Source organism: Neodiprion pinetum, chromosome 6 (assembly GCF_021155775.2).
Source record: "Neodiprion pinetum isolate iyNeoPine1 chromosome 6, iyNeoPine1.2, whole genome shotgun sequence".
In the NCBI taxonomy this organism is placed as follows: domain Eukaryota; kingdom Metazoa; phylum Arthropoda; class Insecta; order Hymenoptera; family Diprionidae; genus Neodiprion; species Neodiprion pinetum.
Window position 1 is genome coordinate 8,241,542 of NC_060237.1, and position 26,567 is coordinate 8,268,108.

The following is a 26,567-nucleotide window of genomic DNA, read 5'->3' on the forward strand; positions in this document are numbered from 1 at the left end:
ATGAAAAATATTGCCATCGTAATTTGAAGATGACGGTCGCTCACTTCTTCTAGATGAAAAGTCTGAAAAGAATTTCACTTTGCGATCGTAAAAGCCAAGTGGAAAAAGGCAGAAGCGGAAAGAAGAAAGAGAACTCGTACGTAATCACATCAACGCTTGCAATTATTTTTGACGTGAAATTTTTCTTCGTATCGAGTCAAGTGAGGTAGAATTGAGACGCGAAAAATTTAAGGCAATATATAAAGAGTCCGGCCGTTGATTTGGGAACATAGTAATACTCGTGGGTTGTGATCTATTTATTTCAATGGTCATGAGTACAGATCGTATTCAGAATTGGCAGCTTGGAATCGATTAAAGATACAATTATTTACGTGTTAACGGTCACTCGTTTAACAGCAGTTATATATGATTTTTGGTAACGTGTTGTAATTTTTATAAATTTTGTAATATTCAATCCAAATCATGCATTAAAAATTTACTAATTCTAAATAGCTTAGTCCTTGGATCGAAAATAATTTCCAGCTGTAGTTACTAAACGCGATATTCAGGTGATTAATTTTCTAAAATCACTTTTATAGCTGCAACGAAAAATTTTACAAGTCTACGAGTGTTCCTATTATTTTTAGACACAGTTACTTGTCTTTTTTTTCCTAGTGTGAATTGCTATAATATACTGTGAAATATATATTACCGAGAACTGCAACCGCGCCAACAACTATACACGGTTACTCGGACCACATATCGTTGTAATAAAACAGCAACAACAAACAAACGTTATCGTTCGTACAAACATTTCGCAACATTTTCTTACAGTAGCTACAATAAAACGAAAATCCTTCGATCGTCCCACAATTCGCGTGAATGAAAATTTCTGCAACACGGGTTAGATAAATTCCTCTAAAATCGTGGCTAATCGCGGCCGCGAAACTTTTTCCTTGAAGGGCAAAAAAAAATAAAATAAAATAAAAAAATAAAAACAAAAGTAAATAGAAACATGAAAAGGGTGGACACGAGGTAGGAAGTGGTCTTGAGAGGAACTCCACCCCTGTCATCCCCGTCCTTATTTTTCGACCTCCACCCCTTGCCGACCGCCCTCGCCGCCCGTTTCATTGTGCAAACGTAATCAGCGTGGGCGTCGCGACGCCGGGCGTCCCTCGATGGGGTCCGCGCCGTTGGGGGGCAACGAGGGAAGGGCTCGAGGGTATATAGTCGCGGCCCTTGTTTACCCAGAAACGTTAGGATAGCTGTGTCACCGCGGATGACGAAGCCGTTCCGTTTCGTTTCGTTGCGTTCCGTTTCTTCGACGATACCTTGAGCAGCCTTTCCCGGCGTTTATTCCACGCGACCTATCACCCATTGGCGCCAGTTTATTATTGTTTATTCCGTATAACGAAGGGTAAGAAACCGCTTCACACGTGTTACAATCGAGTTGTTCCTCCGCCCCTCGCCCCCTCGTTCTTTTTCCGATCATCTTGATCGTCGGCTCTCAACCGTTTTTACGACGCCTTACCGGATTACGGTCACCGTCCACACGTCACGAGAGAATAGGAATTTCTTTCTCATATTCTATTTATTTGTCACTCCCGAGTGCACGAATACGACTACTTTACGATCGTATTTTTCTTACTCCGTCACATTCGGTTGTGCCATAAGCAACGACGTTATTCCTCGCGTTAAACTTTCTTGGAAAAATAAAAATCGAACCCCTTTTCAGTCCGGGGTTCAGGCCCCGTTTCTATGGTATTACTCGAGGGTCGGTTTTATATGTATATACAATATATAATATATAGGTTGAGGGCTAGTTCCTCGATAATATATCGCGCCTGCATATCAAATCCACAATTCTGCTGAGGGTACAAATTCGTTTAACCATTTCGTTTTATCCAACAATATTTTACCCTACGTTTTTCACGTTTATTATTATAGTCCTATGATTTTATGAACACGGGTATCGTTGAATTTGATAAAACATTGCAGCTAGCTGAGTTCTGTAATACATGTCCTTGAATTTTGTGAAATTGATCGACGTGTAGGGCTCTTCTCGTCGTTTCATTCATTGAATTTTCACGCATTCCCGTCATATAATAACCAGAAAAAATGGAGCTAATAAAATTCAACACCCGCGGCTTATCCGGAAAATCATTATCATTATCTTGTTCCTCGCTTTGTGTGATACAGAACCAGTATCGACTCTTGTAGGCCGGGTACAAATTGCATCGATACAAGGATTACGTTTTTCCTCGTCTCTGACATGTAATCTTCTGTACGAAAAATGATAAATTTAATAACAACGCCGATGTCAGTAGATGTATGTATAAATGTACATGGATTGACGGTATATTCGTTTGAAATAAGTTAAGCCAAATGACTTTCCTCTAATTTATTTCGAGCTGCGCTTTACCGCGTAACTTAATGCCCTTTCATCTTCTTTACCAGACTTTTCTCTCCTCTTTTTCCATCGAGACACCTACGCAATACGCATGTAACGTAATACCCATTTAACGTAGGCACGTACATAAGAGTACCTACGACACATGTAACGAAGCAATTACGCGGCAACCCAAAAGCAGTTTGTTTCTGTTCGCATATACGGGTAAAATTTGCAAATTTTCAAGGTAAGAGTTGTCTCTGAAGTGGGAACAATTATCTTGCTGTGGTATTACTTTCATTAACGCATGTAACATCGCCCAAGGGATAGGCGTGGCTCTCGGGCACTTCCAACTTTTACGAGTTGACAAGCGGCGAGGTTCCCTGATTGCGACACGAGTTATACCTCACCCGTACCTATTACGCGTTTGTTTCCATAGCGATAACTTTGCGCAGATAGTAGCCAAGTTCCGTACCAGCTGCCATATCAATTCAGACATATATACAGGGTGCGCACACACAACGCCATCAACTTCACCGAACGAATTAGTCGGATCAAAATACCTGATCTCGTTTATCACCCCCTTGGTTTGTGCTCTTTGTAATAGAACATAGATTTATAGTTATGCAAACGGAATTGTTGCAAAATTGTAAACAGCGTAAGCTGCAAGAAAGAATTAACCATTTTTAGCACAAATTAACCATTTTTATTCTGATTTTATTTTTTTGCATCGATATGAAAAAGATATGCTCGATCACAAAATGAAATCAAACAACGTTTTGCATGATTTTTCTGCGGCGATCGATGGCAGTCGTATGCTGAATATATAAATATATATATACGTGTGTGTGTGTGTGTCTGTAATACGTATTATATTTACAGCTCTGGTAAGAAGAGCTGTGTAGCAGGGTAGCTGTCATGTTGATGGGTTATACCTGAGTATAATGTGTTTTCCCTTCGAAATATGAAGATGTGTCGTGAGAAAAAAAAAAACGCGACCTTTGAGTGGCTGATATATAGAGGAAAAAGTTTTTGAAGCCAACGGTGTAACTCGCAACGAAGATATCGAGTTTGACTGAGCCTGATAAATTTTTACGATGTATACCGTATATCTATAGCTTACACCGATTCCTTTATCTAATCTTGTAAATGTTTCGAAAAATATATATTACGCGTATGTATGTATGCACATATGCCCGTGTTTTACATGCCAGCATGAAAAATGTTTTACCTACAGCCCGTTTTCAAATTTGCCTCTAAACGTGTGGGTGATTTTTTTCAGAGCTTGTACAATGATCACCGATTCCATAGGAAATATTTGTTGTTGGAAAAACTTCATCAATTAGGAAAAAAAAACATTTATTCTAGAGATGGAAAAAAAAGTCAAAACTTTGGAGCGTTTTTCCGGATGATAACCAAATCGTTTGATATTTTTACTCAGGTAATTGGTTGAAAATTTAATTTCTTGCAACTTTTTTACGTTCTTCTCTCGTTTTTTATTTTTCTTCGCTGTATCATTCGGTAAACAGAGAACATCAATTCTGCAGAAATTCAAGAAAATACACTTATAATAATTTGAGAAGATATTCGCTTCGGTCGAAGTGGCGGCTGGGTTGGAAAAAATTGTCAAAAGAAAAAGACGGGATTATATAAACGACCCACCGGCAACCATGAAAGAATCATAATACAGCTTTTTGTCCGGCAGTGCGGATAGCCGAATTTCATCGTTAAACCTCCGGTGTTCGGGGTTTTCACCGACCGAAAAGATATAGCTAACGTTAGGCTTAATTGGTCACCGTTTACCATCCGCTCTTGTACATTAACTCGAATTCAACGACCGCAGCTGGACCATGAAACGACTCACAGTCCAGATGTTCCCGAACCCGCAGCTTAATTTGACATTTACATCGATCCGAAAGTGTCCGGCTTTCATTCTCCGCTTGAATGATTGATTGGCGACCCAAGGTAGCCAAGTAAAATTTTTTATACCGGTATCGTCCCAGCGAAAACAATAATTATCGTTTTGAAAATTACCGAGTTATTAAATGAATAGCAAAATATACGATGTTGGATCTCTCTCACGGTTATAAAACAAAATACGCGTATATTTCTGATTGGTCCATATAATTTTACATTCTTTAATAAAAGAAAAAAAAAACAGTCAACTCAAACCTATTCAGAGGTCGATTGTTGTTAACAATTGAGACTGAATTGCTTTTCAGTTGCTGAAAAAAAAAACAAATTGCTTCTTACTTTTCATTTCTGTAACGGAGATTTTGCATAATAACTTTTTCGATTTCTGTAGTCGTTTGAGAAACGCTGTACAAAAAACGACAACGGCGTGGAAAACTCAGTCACGCAGAGTACGGAGGTTTGCAATTAGCACTATTGTAATCAAGATCGTATCAATTATCGGAGTTGGAAATTCGCCGCAGGGCTATTCAAACGCCAGAGCGGATCCTGGAGTTACGAAACGTCATATTGGCTTCGCTTCCGTGCCGCAAAACTATTGATCACGAATAGTGGGGTGAATATTAATCACGAAATTGTACTCGATTGAGAAACTAACGTCCGTTATTAATTTTCTTTGGCTGCAGCTTCTTTTTAAAACCTCTTATTACTCGACACGAAATACGAGCCAATTAAAATACGGCGAGTTACATCGGGGAGCAAAGAGATAAGCCAACGATCTTTCTCGGTCTTAACGGCTTTGTCCCCGTGAGAAAAAATTATCAATTTCTTGAAAATATCACTCATTATCAGCAGAGTATAAAACTTAGGAGAGAATCGCTGTTAAATTGAAGGAATAAAAGTTCGATGTATTTCGGGAAGCTTTTCTATTTAAACCCTGTACGACATTGCGATAAATCAAATTACGTGTAATTTGAACGACCCGGTCTCACCGGTAATTTATTATCACGAGAATTCCCGCTCAGGCGTTATCTCGAAACGGAAAACCTCCGTATTTCTTCGATTCTCTCACCCAGTCTGACTGCTAACCCCGTTAACGTAATATCGGTCAGTTTAAATGAGGAACTCTCGGACCACTGGATTTTAACTTCAGCATTAGGGACCAATTTGTGCGCAATTAGGTCAGGCCTGGCACGAATCAATGATGGATTAATATATTACGCAGGGAAAACAAGAAATGGAAAAGTTTCGCCACGCGGGTATAAGTAGTGTTGAGTATTCTCATTTCTTACCACCTATTTTATATCCATTTTTTGTATATTTAGAAAATTTCATCACATTTCTTTACGGTTATTCTGCATTTTCTGATAGTATATTAATAGGTTCTCAATATTCAAGAGTAATTGTTGCGGTGTAATGTAAATTATTATTGTTAGAAACAAATTGATCAAAAAAATCTTGAGAATTGAAGGAATAATTCATTTCCGACAAAGCTACTTGGTGTACAGGACACATGTATATGTTTTACATGACTTGTAAGTTTTTGGGATCGCTGATTACAAATCTGAAATCGGATTTGAAAAATTCAAACGCCAACCCCTGCTTAGAGTTTCTGACCGGATTCGACCAAATTTAAGATTTTCGTCCGCCATACGAGTCCGTCATCTTGAATTTTTGAAATCCGATTTCAGATTCCTAAGCAACGACCCCAAAAATTGTAGAATACTGTCTTGTTACAAATGTTGACTCAGCACAATAACATGTGCCTCAAAGGGTTAAGGACGAATGGATCCGACAGTCTGACGTGAATCGAGAGGATCTTGGGTAGTAAGGACGTTGTTTTAGTACCCTGTTCACTATTATTGTGGCAAATGATACTCCTGGAAATTTCGCAAAGCTTTATTTTTTCTTTTTCTAACTTTTCGTTCAGACTGTGGATCCCTTTCATCATTAGAATGACTCACGTCGGTCGAACTCTGTGTTTCGCGGAATGCCGATGAAAAGGTTAGCTCAGATATATCAAAGAAGCTGTAGATCCGGAACCAACTTCGAGACACCAGCACCCACAAATTGAGTTACGTTTCAAAGAAATGCTTTATCTGATATTTGAGCAATACCATTTTAAAATATGCTCAGCAACACAGCGATTCAACTCGTGTCAGACCCTCGGAAAAAAGTGGCGAAAATATAAGAGCTGACGATGAGCGAGAGAGAAATTTAATTTTCGTATTATTGTATAATTTTTTAACAGAATTAACTTTCGCATTTCTTAACATCATTCTATATAATATTCATGCTAGAATTAATAGGAACAGTGATTCGGATTTTTTTGAAATTCAATATACTCGGAATCATGTGACGCTTCATGTAATAAACGAAGGCTTTCATCACGGGCAAGAAATTCGGAATTGTAATTAATTTTCTACAGTAATTAACGGCTATATCCGTCTACCAAAAAGAACCGATAATTCCATTCGGGCATATTCCTACCCGAAGCTTTTGATCCTGCCGGGATTAAAAGTTATGGATATAAACTCTATTTGCCAAGGCAAGTAAATATTGAACTTTTCGATCTCAACTTGCCCTTGTCTTGCGATTTTTATGTTCCCTCCTCGATAGGAACCAAAGATCACGCGTTTAACCCCGCTGCTCGAGCAAAAAAAAAAAAAAAATCGAAAACGAGAACGAAGAAAAACTTCTTCGAATCCTCTGAGAGTGAAATGACTTCGTTTTTGCGAAGTTCGGGAACGGTTTTTATCCGACCTAATGCGTTGCTGGAATTGTATGTACGTTTTAAATCGTACAAGTTCGGCTCGCGATCTTTTTCGAGACACGATTTATCACCGGTTAGCAGTTAACGGCGACCCGAAAGGATCAGGATCGATTTTCGGTTTCCTACTCGCGTTATCTCTCCTCTCCGAAGTCTCTTGTTCTACTCTTCGTGCAAGCAGTCTTGCCAGAAGAGATTCAGCAGTCGTGGCAAATCCGATCAGCCAGCAAAGGGGTCGACTAACGATAAGTGCTCATCCCGTCTCGGGGATCACGGTGCGTATAGTTTAGGACTCTGTCGTTTAGTTTATCGGGGAAGAAAAAAGCCCGACCTAACGCTATTATTATAACCTTGCGGAGAACCTTGAATCTTGTAAGTCTCGAACAAACAAAAACCGTGCTGCAATTACGTTTCTTCGCCGTAAGAAATCCTGCACAATTCCCATCGCTGTGTTGGAAAAACAACTTTGCAGTTCTAGGAGGATAATTCATTTCATTATTCGATTCTGCATAAATTTTTCTTATTAAATACCCGCTGATGGTTGTTGAAACGCATATTTTCATGAATATTTTATCAGCCGCGTATCTTCGAGACTTGTTGTTTTTGGCTACATAATAAGACTGTTACATATTTCCACTTGCAGGCGGTGTGTGTTGAGGCGTGCTGATTTATGTTTTTAATTTCGTCGGATGTAGTCCCTGTTGTGGAGATAAGTTATATACATTTATAATATACAGTAATAAACTTGCGTGGTGCGAAACGTTCTCATTTTTTATTCCATCGTTATTTTTGCATACCAAGACTCGGCTTCCTTTTTAAATTTATGTCAATACCTACGTTAACTGATTGTGAGTAGGTCCCGTGTGGATGTAAGGTTGAAAAATATTCCCAGGATGCGATCTTGCAAAAAGAGGGATAATTCTTTTATCCCCAATGCTATGTTTACATGCTTACATTTTTTCTCTCATTTGTGTAATCAACGAAAAGATATAAATTCTTGAACGTCAATAAACGCGCAGAGAACTGATATTATAGCTGCTCGCGTAAAATACCATTTCATCATACTGTATTCACGTTAAAACGTCGGGCGCCATAAAAACAATTATTTCTTCACAGTCCGATTGATACTGATTGCTTCAAAGTTTATTTTGCCTGAAATCGTTATAATGAGCGCATCTTAAGCAGGAGAATAAGAAAACATTGAAAATGGCATAACGTCGACTCACCAATTAGAATATAGGTGCACAGTTTAAAACAAAGAAACGCATTAAGCCGGCAATATAAATCGCTCGAATAAGTCGCTTATTCATCTTTCCTCCTGTAATTACTTACTTGAAATCTCACCCGCATCATATTAGTTGCAGAGAGAAATCGGAACCGTTTTTAATAATCGACAAGAAGAAATTCTCTCTATAAGTTAGATTCTTCTTATTTTCCAAATCTCCTCGGTGAATTCTATATATCTACAGATTTGAATGCAATTTCTCTGCTGCACTAATATATATATATGCGTATACTATATATTTACACACACAAACACACACACACAAACCTATGTATATGAGAGCTGACGGGTAGACTGCGATTTGAAATGCAAAGGCAGCTTTGCAGCTACCCGTCGCGGTGGTGAACACGGGCGAAAGACGAGCGTGGATGAACTCTGACATTTCTCCTTCAGCACAAGGCGATGCCCAATAAGGCGAGAACAACCGTATTAATAACGTTTCAACGAGTATTACACGCGGAAATTTATAGGGTTGAAAAATACGTATATGATGCCTGTATTAAGGGTCAAGGTATATATATATATATATATATATCACATATACACAGGAAATGCGAAAACGTATATGAGGAGCATGAACAATTGACGAAATTCATCCGCCCGCAATTTAAGATATGTTTTATCGAAATCCACCTGCATTTATATTCCTGTAAGATGTACTCTGAATTGCATAGATGTAGGCGGATTTATCCGACGTTAAATTGCCCTCGGAACATTCCTACGAAATAACGGGGTAGCCGGTAGGTGTAGTATGGAGTGTGAAACGGATCAGAGTTGAACGCCGTGGGGTCGGTTTGAATTCGAAATCGATCGAACTCGTGACGCAGGGAAGCGAAAAGGAGAGATAAAAAGACATCCGAAACTAGAGGCGAAGTCGAGGTTCGAAATAAGACGCTAACAACCAGCGTAAATCAGTTTCTGCATGTCGATGTGAACGCGATATCTCAGAAGAGACTCTGTACACAGCGTATAGTCAAACTTGATAACGTGGCTTATTTCGGCCGAAAATTCGATCCACCACTTTTCAAGGCTATCAAGCTGAATATCGCCTAACGTCATTCAAGTTTCCCATCGTCTAAAATTACTCCGCAACCGTATTTACGATGTATAATGCGAGCCCTTCTGCTGTTTTTTATCTGCAAACCGTACATACAATGCGTATCGAATTTCGGTAAAAAGACACCCCGAATTGCATAAAAGCAGGCCGGTTAAGTCCACATGTTACATTAGCCACGTGATATTGCTACGGAGTAACCGAGTATGTTCACGTAAGGAGAAGATAAATTGCAACCCGTTTGGATCTCGAAGTTTTTTTTATTGAGATAAAATTGCTATTCTCAATATTGTATCGCCGGTGAGTCGTACGCGTATACTAATGCCGATTTTATACAATTGTACAAAAGCCACAAGATTGCTTCGCAACAAGATTTCTAAGTACATGCTTATGTATGCGTATCTACAAACGCATACCCACTTACTCGATATCGTGTGCAATTCCTCCAACTATCGGAAAATGCCTTAACATCTCTCTGCAGCGCTTTCCCTCCCTTGCTATCTTTTACCGCAAGTTTACCTACCTCAGCAGTATACTTTCCATTTTTTGTTTTTTTTTTGATAGAAAAGATGCAATCCTCAGGTAAAGAACAGACCAACTATGAAGCTGCCGGAGGAGGATATTACGTGGAATACATTATTATTTTTCTTAATCTTTTTCTTTGATTTCTTGACAGTAGCTCGCTTCAATATCCAATACCAAAAATTGCAAGAGAATATAATAATTCAACATTGGATTTATAGAAGAATTTCCAAATTGTCCCGCTAATAATCGTATCGAAAAGGAATATCGGCCATTTACTCAATATTTTCAAATGAGTGTTATTGTTATTATTGTTATCGCAAGACTTTCTTTATTCGATAACAAGATGAGTTGGTAAATAATTCATTTTTTGGTTCGTTATCTTGCCTCGTTATTCGAATAATTATCCATCAAATTATCAAAGAATATTTTCAAATTTATATACAATATGCGACGCGATGCCTGCAAGACCAAAAACCGCGGTAACAACGCAAGATAAAGAGAGAGATTAGATAACGAAGGTGTAGATCAATACCTTGCACAGGGTAAACCAGCTTTGTCGTGGTTCGTAGAGAAAGATATTATTAAATTGGGAGAAGAAAATATGTTAACGTATGGCAAACCCAAACGGTAAGACACGTTTAAAAATTTGTATGCAAAAAACAAAAAAAAAACATTAATTATACACGCCAAAATCTTTTGCTCAGGCATACTAATTCTTGCATGTATATATAATAATACAACGGTCACTTTTACACCCCCGCAATCACTCACGCGATCTTATTGCTGTATACAATGTAGAGAATTTACGGAATATGTTATCTTTACAAACCATCAGAGACAGGGTTCGCAAATTTATTCGCAACGTTCTGCGTTTGACAACTTTTTTTCGTTTCTTTCCAACTTTTTATTCTTCTCTTTATTCTAGAGCACTACAATAACCTTCGAAATTTTTATTCTCTTGACTGATCTGTTTTATGCTTATGAGGTACGCTACACCAAATTCGCACTTGGACTTTTCCGCTGATTTTACACATCGAATTGTACGATTCTATAATTTTTTTTTTTTTTCTTTTACATCAAATGACTAAAACAAATTGAAACAACAAAATATGTGTTTTGCTTCGGCCTGTTTTTTTGCGTTAAGAAGTCTTAGGCTTAGTCCAGTACAATCCAAATTATCGTACCTTACAAACATTTGTTAATCTTCTACGTTCAAGCGTAATTTATTATTCGGTCGTCACAAGCGAATTATTCATTGCTCTGGAACTATTTTTTCAAACCGTGCATTTTCAGGAGAACTAAATTCGGCTCTTTATACCGATGATTCAATTTGGCAATAAAGTGTTACAACGAATAGAAAACCCTGTTAATTAATTGAATTGTCAGTATTAAAAAAACAAATATCACCTACATTGCTAAAAATAAAGGAGGAGGAGGAATTTTTTCGTCGTGTTTACGAGTAGAGCGTACGACTGCAAATCCATTTCACCCCGAAAATGAGTCAATTTTCGAGAGATGAAGGATAACTTTCACGCGAGTATAACTTTTTCAGCACGTAAGGCTGAAGTTGTGGATTATTCAAACGGCAATTGAAGGGATGAGGGGGTGTATGATGAAGACGGGATAAGTTTGAGAACTCGGTTTCGAAATGCTCGAGAAAGGTATAACTAAGTTCCTTGAAAAGTTTCAAGGTCAAGATCAAACTCCGCTAATATTTCTCAATTATTCAGTAATTCAATCCGTGAGAAAAATACAAGCGAAAAAAATATTCGTTTGTACAATTTTTTTTTTTTTTTTTTTTTTTTATAGTCGAGACTCCTCGCGGCATGAAACAAGTTCGCATGACTTACCGCAGGGATTTATTTGAGCATTCGAAAGAGGCTTCTTTTTCTAATTCTGCTCTGCTACGCGACCTCAATGCGGAAACAATTGATTGACTTATCGAAAAGTGAAACAAGCCGATTTCCTTGATTAATACGCCGTTCACGAACTTCGTTAGCCGAACGAAATTGTCAATTCTCGTCAGGATGGACTGCATCTCCAGTCGAGGAGTTGACTAATCCAGAACGAGTGAAAGGGATGATAGTTCGCCCCGTGGGAAGAGGCGAGAAGGGTGAAATTTAACCGGGTGCAGAACGAAGGCTGACTACCGAAAACCGTGCTTGCCGAATCCACGGAAATTAAATAAGAGACCCCTCCAAACGACAGGGGTTAACGCTTGAGCGAGTTGATTCTGGAACGCAGGCTGAATTATCCCGTTCCGGTTTATTGTTTCACGCAGTATTTACAACAACAGTAAGCCGAGGATTTTCAAGGGTGGCAAATAGAGCGACAAGTTTGTCGGAGGGCTTTGAGGAAATTGGTTGGCCAAAAATCGATACTTGTTATTAATCGTATTACGAGATAATCGCGCAGCGAGTATTGATCAAATTGTTATGCTCCTAAGCTACGAGGATCGCCTTGAAAATAGTCAAATAAAAAATATCTACCGAAGCGATAAACGGATAATTGGATATCGATGCTTCGTTTCGAATCACGTCGAAGTTGTTAAAAAAATTCTAGTAGATTCGTTCGATTTGAATCTACCGTAACTCATTTTATTCAATACTAGTTTTTACAAATTCATTATTTTACAAGTTTTCTTTCTTTTTTTTAGAAATCTTAAAATTAAATAGGTTTTGTAATGAAATGAATCATCGAGAGAGTGAAATAGGAAGAATCTGTTACATTTTTAACTATTATGAAGCGATTTGAAAAGAAATATCGCTATATTAACTTTCGTTTGTAACTTTAGTCTTCCCTATATTTATGTATTTCCAAACACAAACCTTCCTGGCTTACGAATATGATACTTTGTAAAGTACTCATTTTACGACTATCTCGTAATATAAATCATAAAAAGTGTGAATTTGTGGCAAACCAACCTTTTTAATATCACCTCATAATTTATTCTCAGCGTAAACTTATCCGGTCCAGTCTAGTCCGCGTTTCATATAATCGTAAATTTTTGCAATTACCCATCGGCGGATCGATCCACGCACAAATCTTACGCTGTGCAGTTTCATGTCAATTGGGTATAGAAATGGCGTGTACAAAGTATCAACATCGGCACTGCGTCTAGAATACTTGATTAAATCTGCGAAATGAATTCGCAAACACTGTGCGAAATACTTGTATGTGTATATATATATATTGCTCCATCGCGTGGCTGTTTCTGGTGTTCGAAAATTAATGATCGCGAGACTTCCGGCAAATTTAAAAAAATTTTTTTTGCACACACGGAACACAGACGCGCCTTAATTTCATATTACCCACGTATAATAACCAGCAACGCGAGAGATGATTATCGCATATTTCAAGCAGTTAAAACGATCTGTATAATATCCACGATTTGCAAAAACTGAACGTTCTAATGTTCAGTAAACGCGTGCTGTATTTTTCGCTGAAATTTCCACCGTTATTGCCCTCTGGAACCCGTTCGTACCATGGTCAAAGGTTTTATGCGCCGAATTGATTGAGCTATGCAAATTGTCTCACTAGCAATTTTACCGTCTGCAGTATTCGCTTCGGGCAATAAAAATTTGCACAAGTGTAACGCGGACGAATATATATTCTCCGGACAGATAGAGACTAAACTATTTTATACATATTTACATATATACATATATTACATATGTATATCATCTATAAATCTGTATAGTCGAATACGTACACACCTAGGTGGAGATAATCTCGTCAGGCCGCATTCTATTTACCCCTCTCCTTTCACCTGTTACGAGCTCTGTTTACCAAGTTTTAACTTATTGTCATTCGAGAATCGCTCTTGTTCCTCTGGAGACTGGAATGAAATTACTTAGAAGAAATTCATGAAATATATTACCAGTGGCACTCTTCATTATCTACACCGAAGCACCGGGAATATTGTACCAGGCGATAACCTGGATGCAATCGGGCGGAGTGACGGAGTAAAATAATTGGATTTTGACACGTTAACCCAATGTTATCATTCACTCAATGTATGAGCGTAAGGATGAAATTGTTACAAATTCGTTTTACCGGTGTAAAGCGGAGCAAAGTTACGAACGAATCTCTGCTCTTATTATTCTTACTTTAACATCTTCTCTTTCGAAACGTATGCGAAGTGAACTCACCCTACCATTTCCCCCCCTTTCTATACGCGTTTTCACGATTTCTAAAAATCGCTCTATCAATTAGGATACGATATTTTTATTTCCTTTGTCGTCGGTCATTTTATCGAGAACCTAGTAACAACTAAAGGTAGTGAAATAGTCAGATGTTCCGAGTCGAATGGAACTGGCATCGTACAACTGCGAAGCATTGAAGGATATTATTTCAGAGTTCGATTGCTAATGAGAACGTTAATTGGACGGATCTTTGCAGAATTTCAATCTCATATATATGCAACTGTGCTCTGTGCACTCAACGCGATTATTCACGTTATTCAAATTTTTGTAATTGACCTTTCCTAGATCTTTTTATATACTCGTGGTCGAAAGTTTTTACTTCGTCCATGCGATATAATTCCATTATACCGATATCGCTTTGAATCTGTTAGGCAATCTACGTTTTGCTCAATATTTTTCAACTAATTTAATCAAGTGCCGATTTCGCTGAGGTATGCTTGTACGTAATCTCCTGCCTCTGTTCGCACAGAATCTTATTTAGGAATCCGAATTTCTACCAACGAGATGAAGAAGGATTCGAATTCGCATCATTACCAGTAGCTTGCAAATATCCACCGCAAGTATGCTGTATTCCAGACTCTGATAAGCCCCGGAGTTTAGAACAGGTGTATAATTTTTGGCTTACTGAAAGGTGAAACAGTTTCAGAATTTCGAACGGTGAGATTTCACCTCGAAGTTATCGTCACTTAACGAGCTTCTAATTGCTCCTAAGACCCGACTAATTACGCTTGAACTTTGTTACGCGATGTCAAATTCTCAGCGACAATAATTACAGAGGATATCGAAATTTCCAAAATTGAATATACGTTTCGACGCCACTGTAATTATTTTTTCAAACGAGTACGGACAGTCTTCAATTATACACTGTATCTCTGAAAAGCGCCACGACTCGATCCTTTGTTTACAGCAGAAAGTGCACTGCATCGATTATCCCCAATCAGTGTGCCATCGATAATTGAGAAAATTCTCGCAAGAATATCCGGTATCGGTTAACTTACTTTGTCCGTAGTAACCCGAGAATATCGTAAATCGTGTTACGGCTTACTTAATCCCGTCTCATCGTCATTACGTGCGAATCGAGTATCGAGCCAGAGGGTTTTCTTTATAACTGGATGTTGGAAGTTGATAATTGAAAAATTACTCGGTCTGTTATTTCTTTTCATTTGAATCCTTGGACGAATATTTAGCTGGCTACCAAGATTTCGTTCTTCAATATTCTTTACCATTTCTTGTTATCAGAAACCGTGGGTAAGAATATTCATGAATTCTCGGATTACCTTTATCCGTGAGACTCACCCGTAACTTTAATATTACACTTTTTTTCCCCCTGTAATCGTATCGTATACCTGCACGTATTATACAAAAAACTTTTCCATAGATCCGATGCCAGTCGGACTCTACCGTCTTAGGTGATCCTTTTTATATTTTTTCTTTCAATCCGTCCACGAAATAAGTATAAAGGTCAAATTTTTTTTCAGAGCAGTAGCTGATTCGAAGACAAATCGTTATCGACTAGCCGGAGAGTTTGAGTATCTCATTTTCCTTTTCATGTCAATCCTTGTAATCAAACATTCAAAACATAACAATTTTTATTTATTTCTTCTTCTATCGTCTTTTTCGTCTCATCCTCGAGAATCTCACGAACTGCAGATGAAAGAGAGGCCTTAGAATAAGAAGATGATCAAACACGCGACTTCATATACCGTTTTGATTGGGAAAAAGATATTTCACCGCAAAATTGGACATAACGCGATCTCTCTACACACACCCACGCGCACAGATATTCATTCCGTGTTGCAACATTAGCTCTGAACTTTCATCTTCTTCGCGAGATTTCGCCGGAACTAATTACTTCGTTTTCCACCATCTCCGCGAAAAGACGCAAAAAACAAAAACAACTAATACTCTCATCGAATTACGAGATTTACTGAAGAGAATAACTTCTCTCTCTTTCTGTCTGTCTCTCTGTTTTCAGAGAGTTCATCGCGATCGATAACGGATGTTCTGTGAAACTTGAACCTAGATTTCTTCGCTATCGTCTATAATAGTCTATATATTAGCTTTGACAAGTTCCGCACTTTCTTATTATTATAAAGTTTATCTGAAGGTTGGTCAGCCATACATCGATCCCTTATTAATCTTATTACGAGATCACTGCATGCATTGATTATCGATTATCGAATTTCTGTATAAGTCAGAAACGAAAGCCTTTTCAAAAATGCGTGAATGAAAATGATTGGAATTATGCTGAAAAAGCTTAGATCACATCGAAGCTTCATTTAAAATCGTTTAAAAATTCTTAAAAATTTAGTATATTCGTTCGATTTCATTTTACGTTGACTCATTTCATTGAAAAAACTGTTTTATACAAATTCACTGGGACAGTTTCTTTTTTTTCTTGTCGTAGTAGCATCGTTAAATATTAAATTTTACACCATTTCACCTATAATCGTTTTGACCAATTATTAGCAGCATTAAATTGACCACTGAGAACGAAGAGAAGAATTGTTACAGCGACTTTGTAGGAAATAGTATTTTGAATTCTGACGAATCTACTAGATTCAACCAAAGTTTCAAAACAACTTGAAATGACACACGGGTACGTAAGCTTTCGTTTACGATTCCAGTTCTTATCAAATTTTCTTTCTTCAAAGAGATTTCCGTAACTTATAAAACAAGAATATTTATCTCGAGTCTAGCAGAGGTGTCGAATAAGACGGATTTAAGAGAAAATCTGAATGGCTTCCCGCAGCAAGTCGAACCTCAAACTTTGAGTAATTAAAAGCAATCCCAAAAGTCAAGCTGTTGAAAAGTCTTACAGCCTGTTTATCATACTTCTCTTTTCGACTGGGTCTCAAAAAGACCAAAACTCGGTCTCGAGTCTCGTTTCAAAGTTTTTGTCCCGTCCGGATCCGCTTCGCGAGGCGAAAAGCCACTTGCTGGCATAACCAGCAACAGCTCTGCAGAGATTTACCGTTCTTCCGTTTTTCTTCTCAGACAGAGATTCATTCCGCTCTCTGTAGGACACTTCAGGGTACGGCTAAGCCGAGATCCAACCTCGGCGAATTTATTAGCCCCACGTTCCACATGCCGCGTATCTTAAGCTTCGCCGACAGGAATCGGACAAAAAATGACCAGGAAAATTTTGCGGCTCTCTTTTTTCAAACTTCCGTCATGCGCATCCGGTCATTCGTTATTTGCCGTGGAATATTTTTCAGTGCCACTTTTGCGGTATCATTTTTACTCGGCAAACTTCACGGGTACCAGATTTCTTCCCCCCAAGCTGAAATTGAGCTTTGAAGTAACACGCATACTGCATAAATTAATTATCGACTTTACAGTTTACACTTTAAGCGCTTGAAACTCCCGAGGAACTACACGTAATATCGCAAATTTCCCATCCTCAGATTCTACAGAGTGATATATTTATTTATAAAGTGAACGTTCCAACGTCAGATATTCTCAAGCCTAGAATCGTTGAAGAAATTGATAAAAAACAACTTCCTTTAACGAAATATTTAACTCTAATACCGATCTATAAGTTTTATATAATTGATATATTGACGGTTTAACAGATTAGCAGATTAGACGAAATTGCTTTGCGAAAATAAACGAATGTTTACATTTAGAGAAAATTTAACCGGTGGTATCGTTTGCACACCTGTGACGATACCTATAATACGGATTCTGCCGACAAGAGCATGGCAACTGATAAAGCAGTTACAGAGTTTAGAACCAGAGCTTGTATCTCCACCATAGTGGTGACGTAGCCTGTGTCTCCGGGCAACCGCCAATATCTATCATTATTGTGTTATCGTTATGACCGCCCAAGGGTGAAGAAAATGTCCCCTGCATGCATAGACAAGCGTAGTAGATGACTAGGATTTATGGCCGGAGGATATATCTCGGGAGAATTTCGGATTTATAGGAGTATAGATGGAAATTGAATCCGGACGTCGTTTGTGGCTTTTCGTAAGATTTTTTGTCGCTCCGCGTTACGCAAGCATCGATCGGAGAAGGCAAAAAGGAAAAGGAAATTGGTCTAGCGAATAAAAGCCACACGTACGAATAGGAAGAAGGAGAAGAAAGTAAAGTGAAAAGGAGAATGAATGCGGGTAGCCTAAAACGTTTTTATCATTTTATACGAAGTCGCCGGTTGTATTTATACGACAGAAATACGGAATGGTCGAGGATTTTCCCCGAGGAAATAAGATTCTCCGTCAAAGACACGACCCCAAATATTTTCCCACTCTCCGCGACGACGAAAACTTCCGACCCAACTAATCGACGATTCTAAGGTATACAAACTCTAGAATTGGCACAATGTTAATATTGCACGAATTATGCTATATTCGTTTTCCCAAAGGTTCTCACATTTATTCTTCGCCCTTATTTCGCTTCGACGTACGTACGTAACGCAGAATAAATCGAGCGACAACTTCAAGTCCAGTTTTCTTGAAGTTAGGGAAGTCGGATATAAAGAGAAAAAAGAAAGCCTCGCATTTTTGCGAAATCTTTGCTGGAAAGGAGTCGCTGTTGCAGGAATGCTTTTATCGCAAGTCTGAAATATCACGCCGTCGCGGATGCGAAACGTTCTTCGTCGTAATGAGATCACGGCTACCTTAAAGAACGCGACGTTAACTAGTTACAGGCGTGAATTTTTCCTTACGGTAATAATAACCGAATTATTTCTACAACCGATCACGCATTATGTAACGCGACACTACACGATCCTTAGAAGTAAGGTAATTGAAGTTCTTACTCGCTGAGAAACGGGTAAGAATTCTTGATGAAATTTCGCAAATTCTAATCAATAAATTTGCAATTAGATACGCGGTTTAGGTACAACGATCCGTCTGGTAATTTGAATCGAAAGTCAATACGAATTACTTCGGATTGACGAAAACCGCACCTGATACTCTTGATTCCATTTTGGAATATAAATTATCCCTGCGGTATATAATTCAACCGACGCCAACGCACCGTCTTATTCAGCGGTTGTAATCTCTGGAGGATTTGAAATTTAATCGTGCGACGGATGGCGGCGTTTAACTATGAAATTAAATCGTCTTTGAAAAAGGAGCTTCGTCGTAGGAAGCATTCGATAGGGATTTGTTACTTCACACTCGGTTCTTGGAGTCGCCAAGAGTCTTGCAGACTGTCTGCAGTTGCGGTTTGATTAACAATGCCGCGGATATATTTCAAAATGAAAAACAGGGCATTGTTCGCTTATGATTAGAGCCGTTATCAGAGTAAATAAGTATCAATGAGTTGGGATAATCACGCCGTCGTTCGGATTAAATTTTAGTTCTGATCCTGCGTTTACGGATGTGTCGTTCCAAGTGCTATTCGAATGCTATACGGTTACGCGATGAGATCATCGTCGCTAATTAGCTGCTCAATTGCCTGCTCGAACCATGATTTGCGCTAAAAATAGATACCCAACATCATATATCATACATAGCATTAAAGTTCGAAACCAAATTTCGGATGTTCGGATGTTCAGAAAGTGACGTCACCCAAAATTTTTTTTCTCTTGACGTCATCGATCTATAGTAATCGAAAATCAGCTAGCCGAATTCTTCAGTCTGGAAACAAACGCGCAGTAGAGCGGACGGATGAGAATCGCGCTCCGCAAATTTCGAGTACCGGGTTCTCAACCTCCTGGATCCTGCGCTCGGGATCCGCTACCTGGTGAAACTTGACCTCCAGGTCAAGCGCTCCGTAGTTTCTGCGCTCCAGGTCCTTGACCTGGTGATTTTTGACCTTCGCGAGTAATTTCTCGTGATTCCTGCGCTCCAGGTCCTCTACCTGGTGGATCTCGACCTCCAGGACTCGCGCTCCGTAGTTTTGACTGTCCAGGTCCTTTACCTTGTGGAATTCGACCTCCAGGACTGGCGCATCGTAGTTACGTTTTGTTGAAATTGTTGCTGTACATTCAATATCTACCAACAACGTTATGGACTGGACGTCGTGATTCGCTGTGTAAATTATTGTGTATGTATTTCAACGTTTTGGCGAACGTCACGAAATAATTCGCGTTCGTGAGCTTAATTAGAGAAGCAATCAAAGGCGGAAATTAAATATTAAGAAAATGCTTTAATGGCAAGTAAGTATTTTCAGTTTAACGTCCGAAACAAGGCTGTTTTTACAATACTATCGGTTGACGCAGCAACCTTATTCATTTTACGACATATGAAGTCTTACATGTCTTTTATCCGTGATTATTATGACTACTAGATCAGTTGAAATGGAGGTAAAACGGGTGATTTCACCCTTTGTGACAGTATATTACAATACATACGGGCAGAATTATCAGGTAGTGAGTTATGTTTTAACGTTCTACGAATGTACGCTAAATTGATGATAGTACGGCTTTATCTAGACGAGCTCAAAAATCAGCTGTACTAGGCATCCCAACCTTATAGCAGCTTACTCAACTGAGTCAATGATCGTAGTGAGCGTATAAGCACATCTTGAATCGTGTATTTCCACATACGTGTGATAATGTATTGATTAACACTTATCACACATTGAACAATCCTCAGTTAGCTAGGTCGTGAGGTATCTGGCAAATCTCGTATCATCTGGTAAAACACTGTCAACGAGTAAGCGGCCGCAAAAATCAGCTTAAACTAAGCATCCGACCCCGAACGAAACTAATTTTAAAGCTAGTTAATTATTATTTGAGAACCATTCGACTGCAGATTACTTTCTCAGATTTCACCTGTGCGGGATTTTGACGCGTCCTCTTTTCAAAACTCAGGCCAGAGTCGTTAAAATGTACCAACTCGACACCACGATAAAAAAAAAAAAAAAAATACAAAATGAAATAAAAATCACAGCACGTTGCTGAATTTTAACGGTAATTTAATTTCAATTTAATTGTTTTTCAGAGCGTTGGAAAAGGAATTAGAGTATCTAATCTATTGCGTTTTAATTAAAAATTACATTTTGTATTTTGCAATCACGGGGGAGTATAAAGTACAAATTATATTTCTATTTTGTTATTGAAAATTGTATGGAATACGAATTGTACTTGTGTTTTGTAATTAGATCGACATGAATTACATTTGCCATTTTTATTTAGAACTGAAGAAAATACGAATTACATTTGTTGTTACAGATAATTTCAGTTTAGTTTACAATTCTTGCAAGTAATCGTCATTTTTATTCCGATCAATCGCGAGTTTCTAGTGTAATTATGAATATTTTTACTCGACTAAAATTCTTTAACGTAATCAATCACTGAATCAAAAATTCAAATATCATTCGCATTCCATTTTATTTCGATTACAAAATACAAGTGTAATTCACACTACGTCTACCTCCGATTAAAAAATTACACAAACGATCAATTCTCCTGTCGCCTCAACGAAAAATTGTATATTTGGTTTGTAATTTGTAACTGTCCGCAAACAATTCTGCCAATCACTGGTTGATTGACCTCTCGAATTACGCCGAAATCACACCCAATTAAACACCTGCCCTATCCGTACGTACGTAGTATACAAGCCGTAAAATAATTTCTCTTCGGAAATAAATCCATTCTAAAATTTCTCTCCCGACTTTTGCCCCGCAGATCTGACGGGCCCGGGCTTAGGGTTGCAGATGGTGTCCTCAGCGGTGCTGGGGGCGGCGGCTGGGACCGGATTGGCCCTGGTCGTAGCGATGACGATAGTCGTCTACAGGTATTACGCCGTTAAACGGAAGGGGAAGTCCTGGAGCTCGTTGGACCGATGGCCTGACCCTCCGTCGACGACCAAGAATCGAGGTCAGAATTCCACCGGAGGTTCCACCGTCCTCAACTGCTGGAGGAAGCCTCAGCAGAGCTTTTACGCGGTCCAAACGGGGGTGAGTAAACTCGTCTGGTTTTCCGCGTCTGATGCACTTTCGTAATTGTCGTGTAGGTATAGAGGTGGAGTAAGGACACCGCGGTGGCGAAATTACACAGAGATGAAATGCCGGTGAAAGATACTGTGCGTGAATCTATGCTGAGATAAATTTTTAGTCACGGTTTGCCGCTCAGTCCTCGACTATTTTCATTTTTTACCACAATCGAAAAATATAGTTCTAGGTAGAAAATGATAATTAGTTTTCTAGCCGTTACCGGAAAGTCGAGTATCCGTTACTATTCTTTCTCATTACGATCACTGTTGCTATATTTTCTTGCAACTGTTGAGAAAATTTAACGCTTGTGCAACGATAAATCGACGTTAAAGCCTTGTTTAACTAAAAAAGTAGAGTAAACCTCACAAACTGATTTTGCGTTGCAATTACCAAAAAAAGATCGACAATAGGGCAAAATGGTTAGGCGTACGTCGTTTTTCGTAATACCAACAATATTCGAACAGTTTTTTTAACGATACCTGTTTTACTGAATTTTTCTAGTTATCGTAACAAATGAGATTTTTCATAGTGCACATATTTTCTACACATTATTCTTAGTACATTTTCAATCGATGTTTCTTCATTCTGCAATTTTAAATGTAAACACCCGGCGAATTTCGCTAAAATTCGAGAAAGAATTCGAGGCATCTCTTTCTGTATACCTATATACGTATTTAATACGTTACAATATATATTAGGGTGCTTCGTTTGAGACGACTATTTTTTTTTTCACTCCGTAGACGAAATATCACTCTGAACATATAAAAAAAATTCCCACCAAAAGCTAGCTCTTAATTTTAATTTTAAGTACTCGCTAAATGAATTTGAAATTTTCCGATTTAATTAACACGTAAAAATAATTTTTTTTTTTTTGTCAATTATCTATAGCATCGCGAGTTTTCATACTATTTAATTGACCATGGCCGGAAGTCTTAGAGGGATCTCTCCTCTTTAAAAGTTTCTACAGTTTATTTAGAATGTATGAAGTATCTCGCCAGTAAAAAATTGTAAAGGTGATTTTTGCTAAAAAATTATGGTTTTTTTCATTTTTCTCCTAAACTACTAACTTTACAGCAAAATTGTGAAGGACCTTGTTTGTAGGAAATTTAATTTCCTACAAAAAAGCTTAATCAGCTGAAACTGTAGAACTGATAGTTTCCAATATAAAATTAAATAATCATAAGAAAACTATAAATATCACTATTTTATCCTCATATTTGACAATTTTTATACCCAAATTGTTATAAATGTAATAAAATAGACGTGATTGTAATGTATCTTAATCTTCAAATGTCTGCCCGACCATTCTGAAGTCTTCGCCAATTACTGCTACTCTCAACCAGAGAACATATGTTTGTCCTCCAACTGTTTTATTGACCACCTTTTTATATTATTCACATTAACATTTAATGATTTTAATATTCTCGATAAGATTTTTCCAATCTAGCTATTTATTGTGATTAATCAATTGAAAAAAAAAAAGTGAGGCATCGGAGAATCGAACTCAAAACTTTCAATTCTTCCGTGTACATTGTATATGGATCCCTCTAAAACTTCCGGCCACGGTCAATTAAACAGTATGAAAACTCGCGATGCTATAGATAATTGACAAAAAAAAAATTATTTCTACGTGTTAATTAAATGGGATAATTTCAAATTCATTTAGCGAGTACTTAAAATTAAAATTAAGAGCTAGGCTTTGGTGGGAATTTTTTTTTGTATGTTTAGAGTGATATTTCGTCTATGGAGTGAAAAAAAAAATAGTCGTCTCAAACGAAGCACCCTAATATATATATATTATACATATTATACATATTTATTATATTACATGTATACATATATGTATGACGTGATATTCAGACTGAGATATTCACAGATTTCTGCAAAGACATATTGAGCATTCAAGCAACAGTTTGACTTTGATTGAAATGTAGATCGAGGGTTAGTAATTGGAAAACGAGGAGCACGTCCCAGTGCCGAAATAAATTGAGTCGTGAGTCCTCGCATCTTGCGAGTAATTTCAGCCATCTTCCAACAACGTCGTTATTCTTACCATGGTTATCAACGATGTAATGACAGCTTTTATTACCAACCGTAAATTAGTTACTATTCGAATTTATCGAGGTAAAACGCAATAAACGCGGTGAACTTTGAGTACAATGGGTACGTCATCTTGGCGGATAACGTCACAGTGAATTCGAAGCGTTTGACGCAAGCTGGAAACAAAAAGCTCCCGAGGAACGTCGCCGAAAACGTGAATCCATCTTTTGGCGCTAATATCTCGATCGCCGATAACGCGGGATTGCCGAGCTTTCGTCGACTAGCCGATATGGTGTCGATAAGTTACCGCCGGGGTGAAGCTTGCGAGCTTTCAGGTCGGTAAGTCCGGGAAAATTCGCTTGGCAGTAGATGCAACATATCAACTTCAGCTCGTATCCGTGGGAATATTCGGCCGAGGGTTGATATGGATCTTATTTAGTCTCGAATGGTTATTCTCTTACGAAAATAACGCGATGTACCAACGTTTGACAATTCTCGGATATAATAGAGTACAGATATATGGGTGCGAAGAGAATTCAACCTGAAGTCGGCCATTTTTCACAGATTCGCTTTCTGCTGTACTATATTTTCTTTGAGAATCGTGATGCTTTCTCTTTCAAGCTTTCGACAAATGCAACCAGCTTATTCCCAAAACAGTCGCGCGATAAGTTCTCTTTTCACGGAATCGAACCCCGCTGCAATTCCTGCTGCACAGCGTTGTGCCAAGAAACGCCATGAAAGCTCAGGGGGAAATTTCATTCCGCGGCATATCGTACGTACATATATATGTATATATATACACACACGGTATATGTGTATAGGTATATATAGATATATATAGAGATATATATCCCAAAAAGGTGCACGCACGAGTAGAGAAGGCGCCCATCATTTTATTGATCGCTTTCTCAACCTCCACCCTGCAGAACTTGAGCAATCAACTTCGTTTATATTGATAAATTATATACCAGCATAGTATCGTATTTCGATTACATTTGTGCTTTTGTACAGAATTTTTTACTCGGCCTTAAACATTTCCTTTATACGCGAATATTGTGATTTTTTTTTTGTTTCTTCCTCCAATTATAGCAGAAATCGATAGAAAATTCCGTTTGAGATGACGTCTAATTGGAAATAAAAGAAAAAAAAATCAACAAACCGCGCGTAAGATGCTCTTATGCGATCGGTTGTTCGAGAGTCAATGGGTGCGAAAACTTACTCGAATGATTACTGATTTGCACGTGAATTTTCGGCAAAACTGCCGAATCAGAAGTCAGTCTCGTTTCAACTGTCCGAGTTTCAAAATCCAACTAATAAGGAGAAACCAAGTATCGCCTCAGTACAAAAGATTAGTATTTTTCCGAAACTTTGCAATCCTTTCGCATTTTCCGTAATGTATGATATATTATGTATTCCAAAGTCGAATTGTCACTCGTACTTTTCTTCTTCTCATCCTCCTCTTTCTCCTCCTTCTTCTTCTTCTCTCCTTTTCCTATCATTTTTCTCGCCAGTGAAATGGAAAAACCCGTACAGTCTGTGGGAAATGAAGAATGAGAAAAATGAAAAAAATAACGGACGAAAAAGCAGACCAATTGAAGCGACAAAAACGTCGTAGTCCGGCGGTTCGCTGAATCGGGTTTGCCTGCGCGTGTGTTGGAATTATACGGACATCAGAGGAAGCGAGACCCACCCGCTTTCCGTATCAGCAATCGATGGAGCACTCGCCGTCGAATAAGGGCTATCATCTCTTCTTAAATGTTATTATAAGTCTACACGTCAATACCGAGGGCATACAGAGGGCTGTGATGCCCTCACAGAGACCCAACGGGACTTGACTAGACCGTCCTGAAAGTAATACGTACATGTCTATTAATTTCAAGGGTGTATACGTGCATACATACGCGTACATACATACATAAATACATATAGACGCGGGTGCTTTCGAGCTATCGATCACGTTAACTAAAAGAGTAGAGCGAACCGAAGGAACTGATTTTGCGTTGCAATTGTGTAGATGTATAATTTACAGACTAACAATAAATAGATATAGTTAAGTTTGAATTATGTGTTCTTAGATCAGATTAGATGGGGATAAAATGGGATGGCACGATTCTGACGATTCTGAGTTTGGTTGGGCCTTGCAGATTTTGCTATTCTACGTTTCGAAATTCTATGCACCAGATTTTCGGAACTACGACACTTCGATACTGTGCCTGTTTTATTATGCGGCTATTCAACATTTTTGCCCCGATTCATTTCTTTCCTGTCATTTACGCCAGTCCAACGACCTTTCGGCTGAAATTTTTACTCTCTGAGACGATTTCTAATGTATACTCAATTACTCACGCTTGATGAAAATCGACGAATTACGTGGAAGACGGTGAATATTGACGAGACACTTGACGAAAACGTTACATTCATTTCCTCTCACGTACTGTATTGTTTTTACTTGAAATTAATTGCTTGCGATAAACGAAATTGATATCCGGTGAGTAAATAACCCAGGATTAAAACCTGGG

At 38.3% G+C, this 26,567-nt stretch overlaps 1 protein-coding gene across 6 annotated transcripts in view; it reads left to right on the forward strand.

Moving 5' to 3' along the window:
- Sytbeta (Synaptotagmin beta) overlaps window positions 1-26,567 on the forward strand; it is a 71,763-nt gene that overhangs the window by 13,869 nt on the left and 31,327 nt on the right. For 3 of the 6 annotated variants that reach the window (XM_046633389.2, XM_046633386.2, XM_046633388.2), the window contains exon 3: window positions 21,701-21,972. In XM_046633389.2, the coding sequence (XP_046489345.1) occupies window positions 21,730-21,972 (243 nt within the window). In that variant the 5' untranslated portion in view covers window positions 21,701-21,729. Of the gene's footprint in view, window positions 1-19,729; window positions 20,116-20,137; window positions 20,228-21,700; window positions 21,973-26,567 lie in introns of those variants that run through there. The other 3 variants (XR_011177522.1, XM_046633385.2, XM_046633390.2) reach the window with 2 other exon arrangements.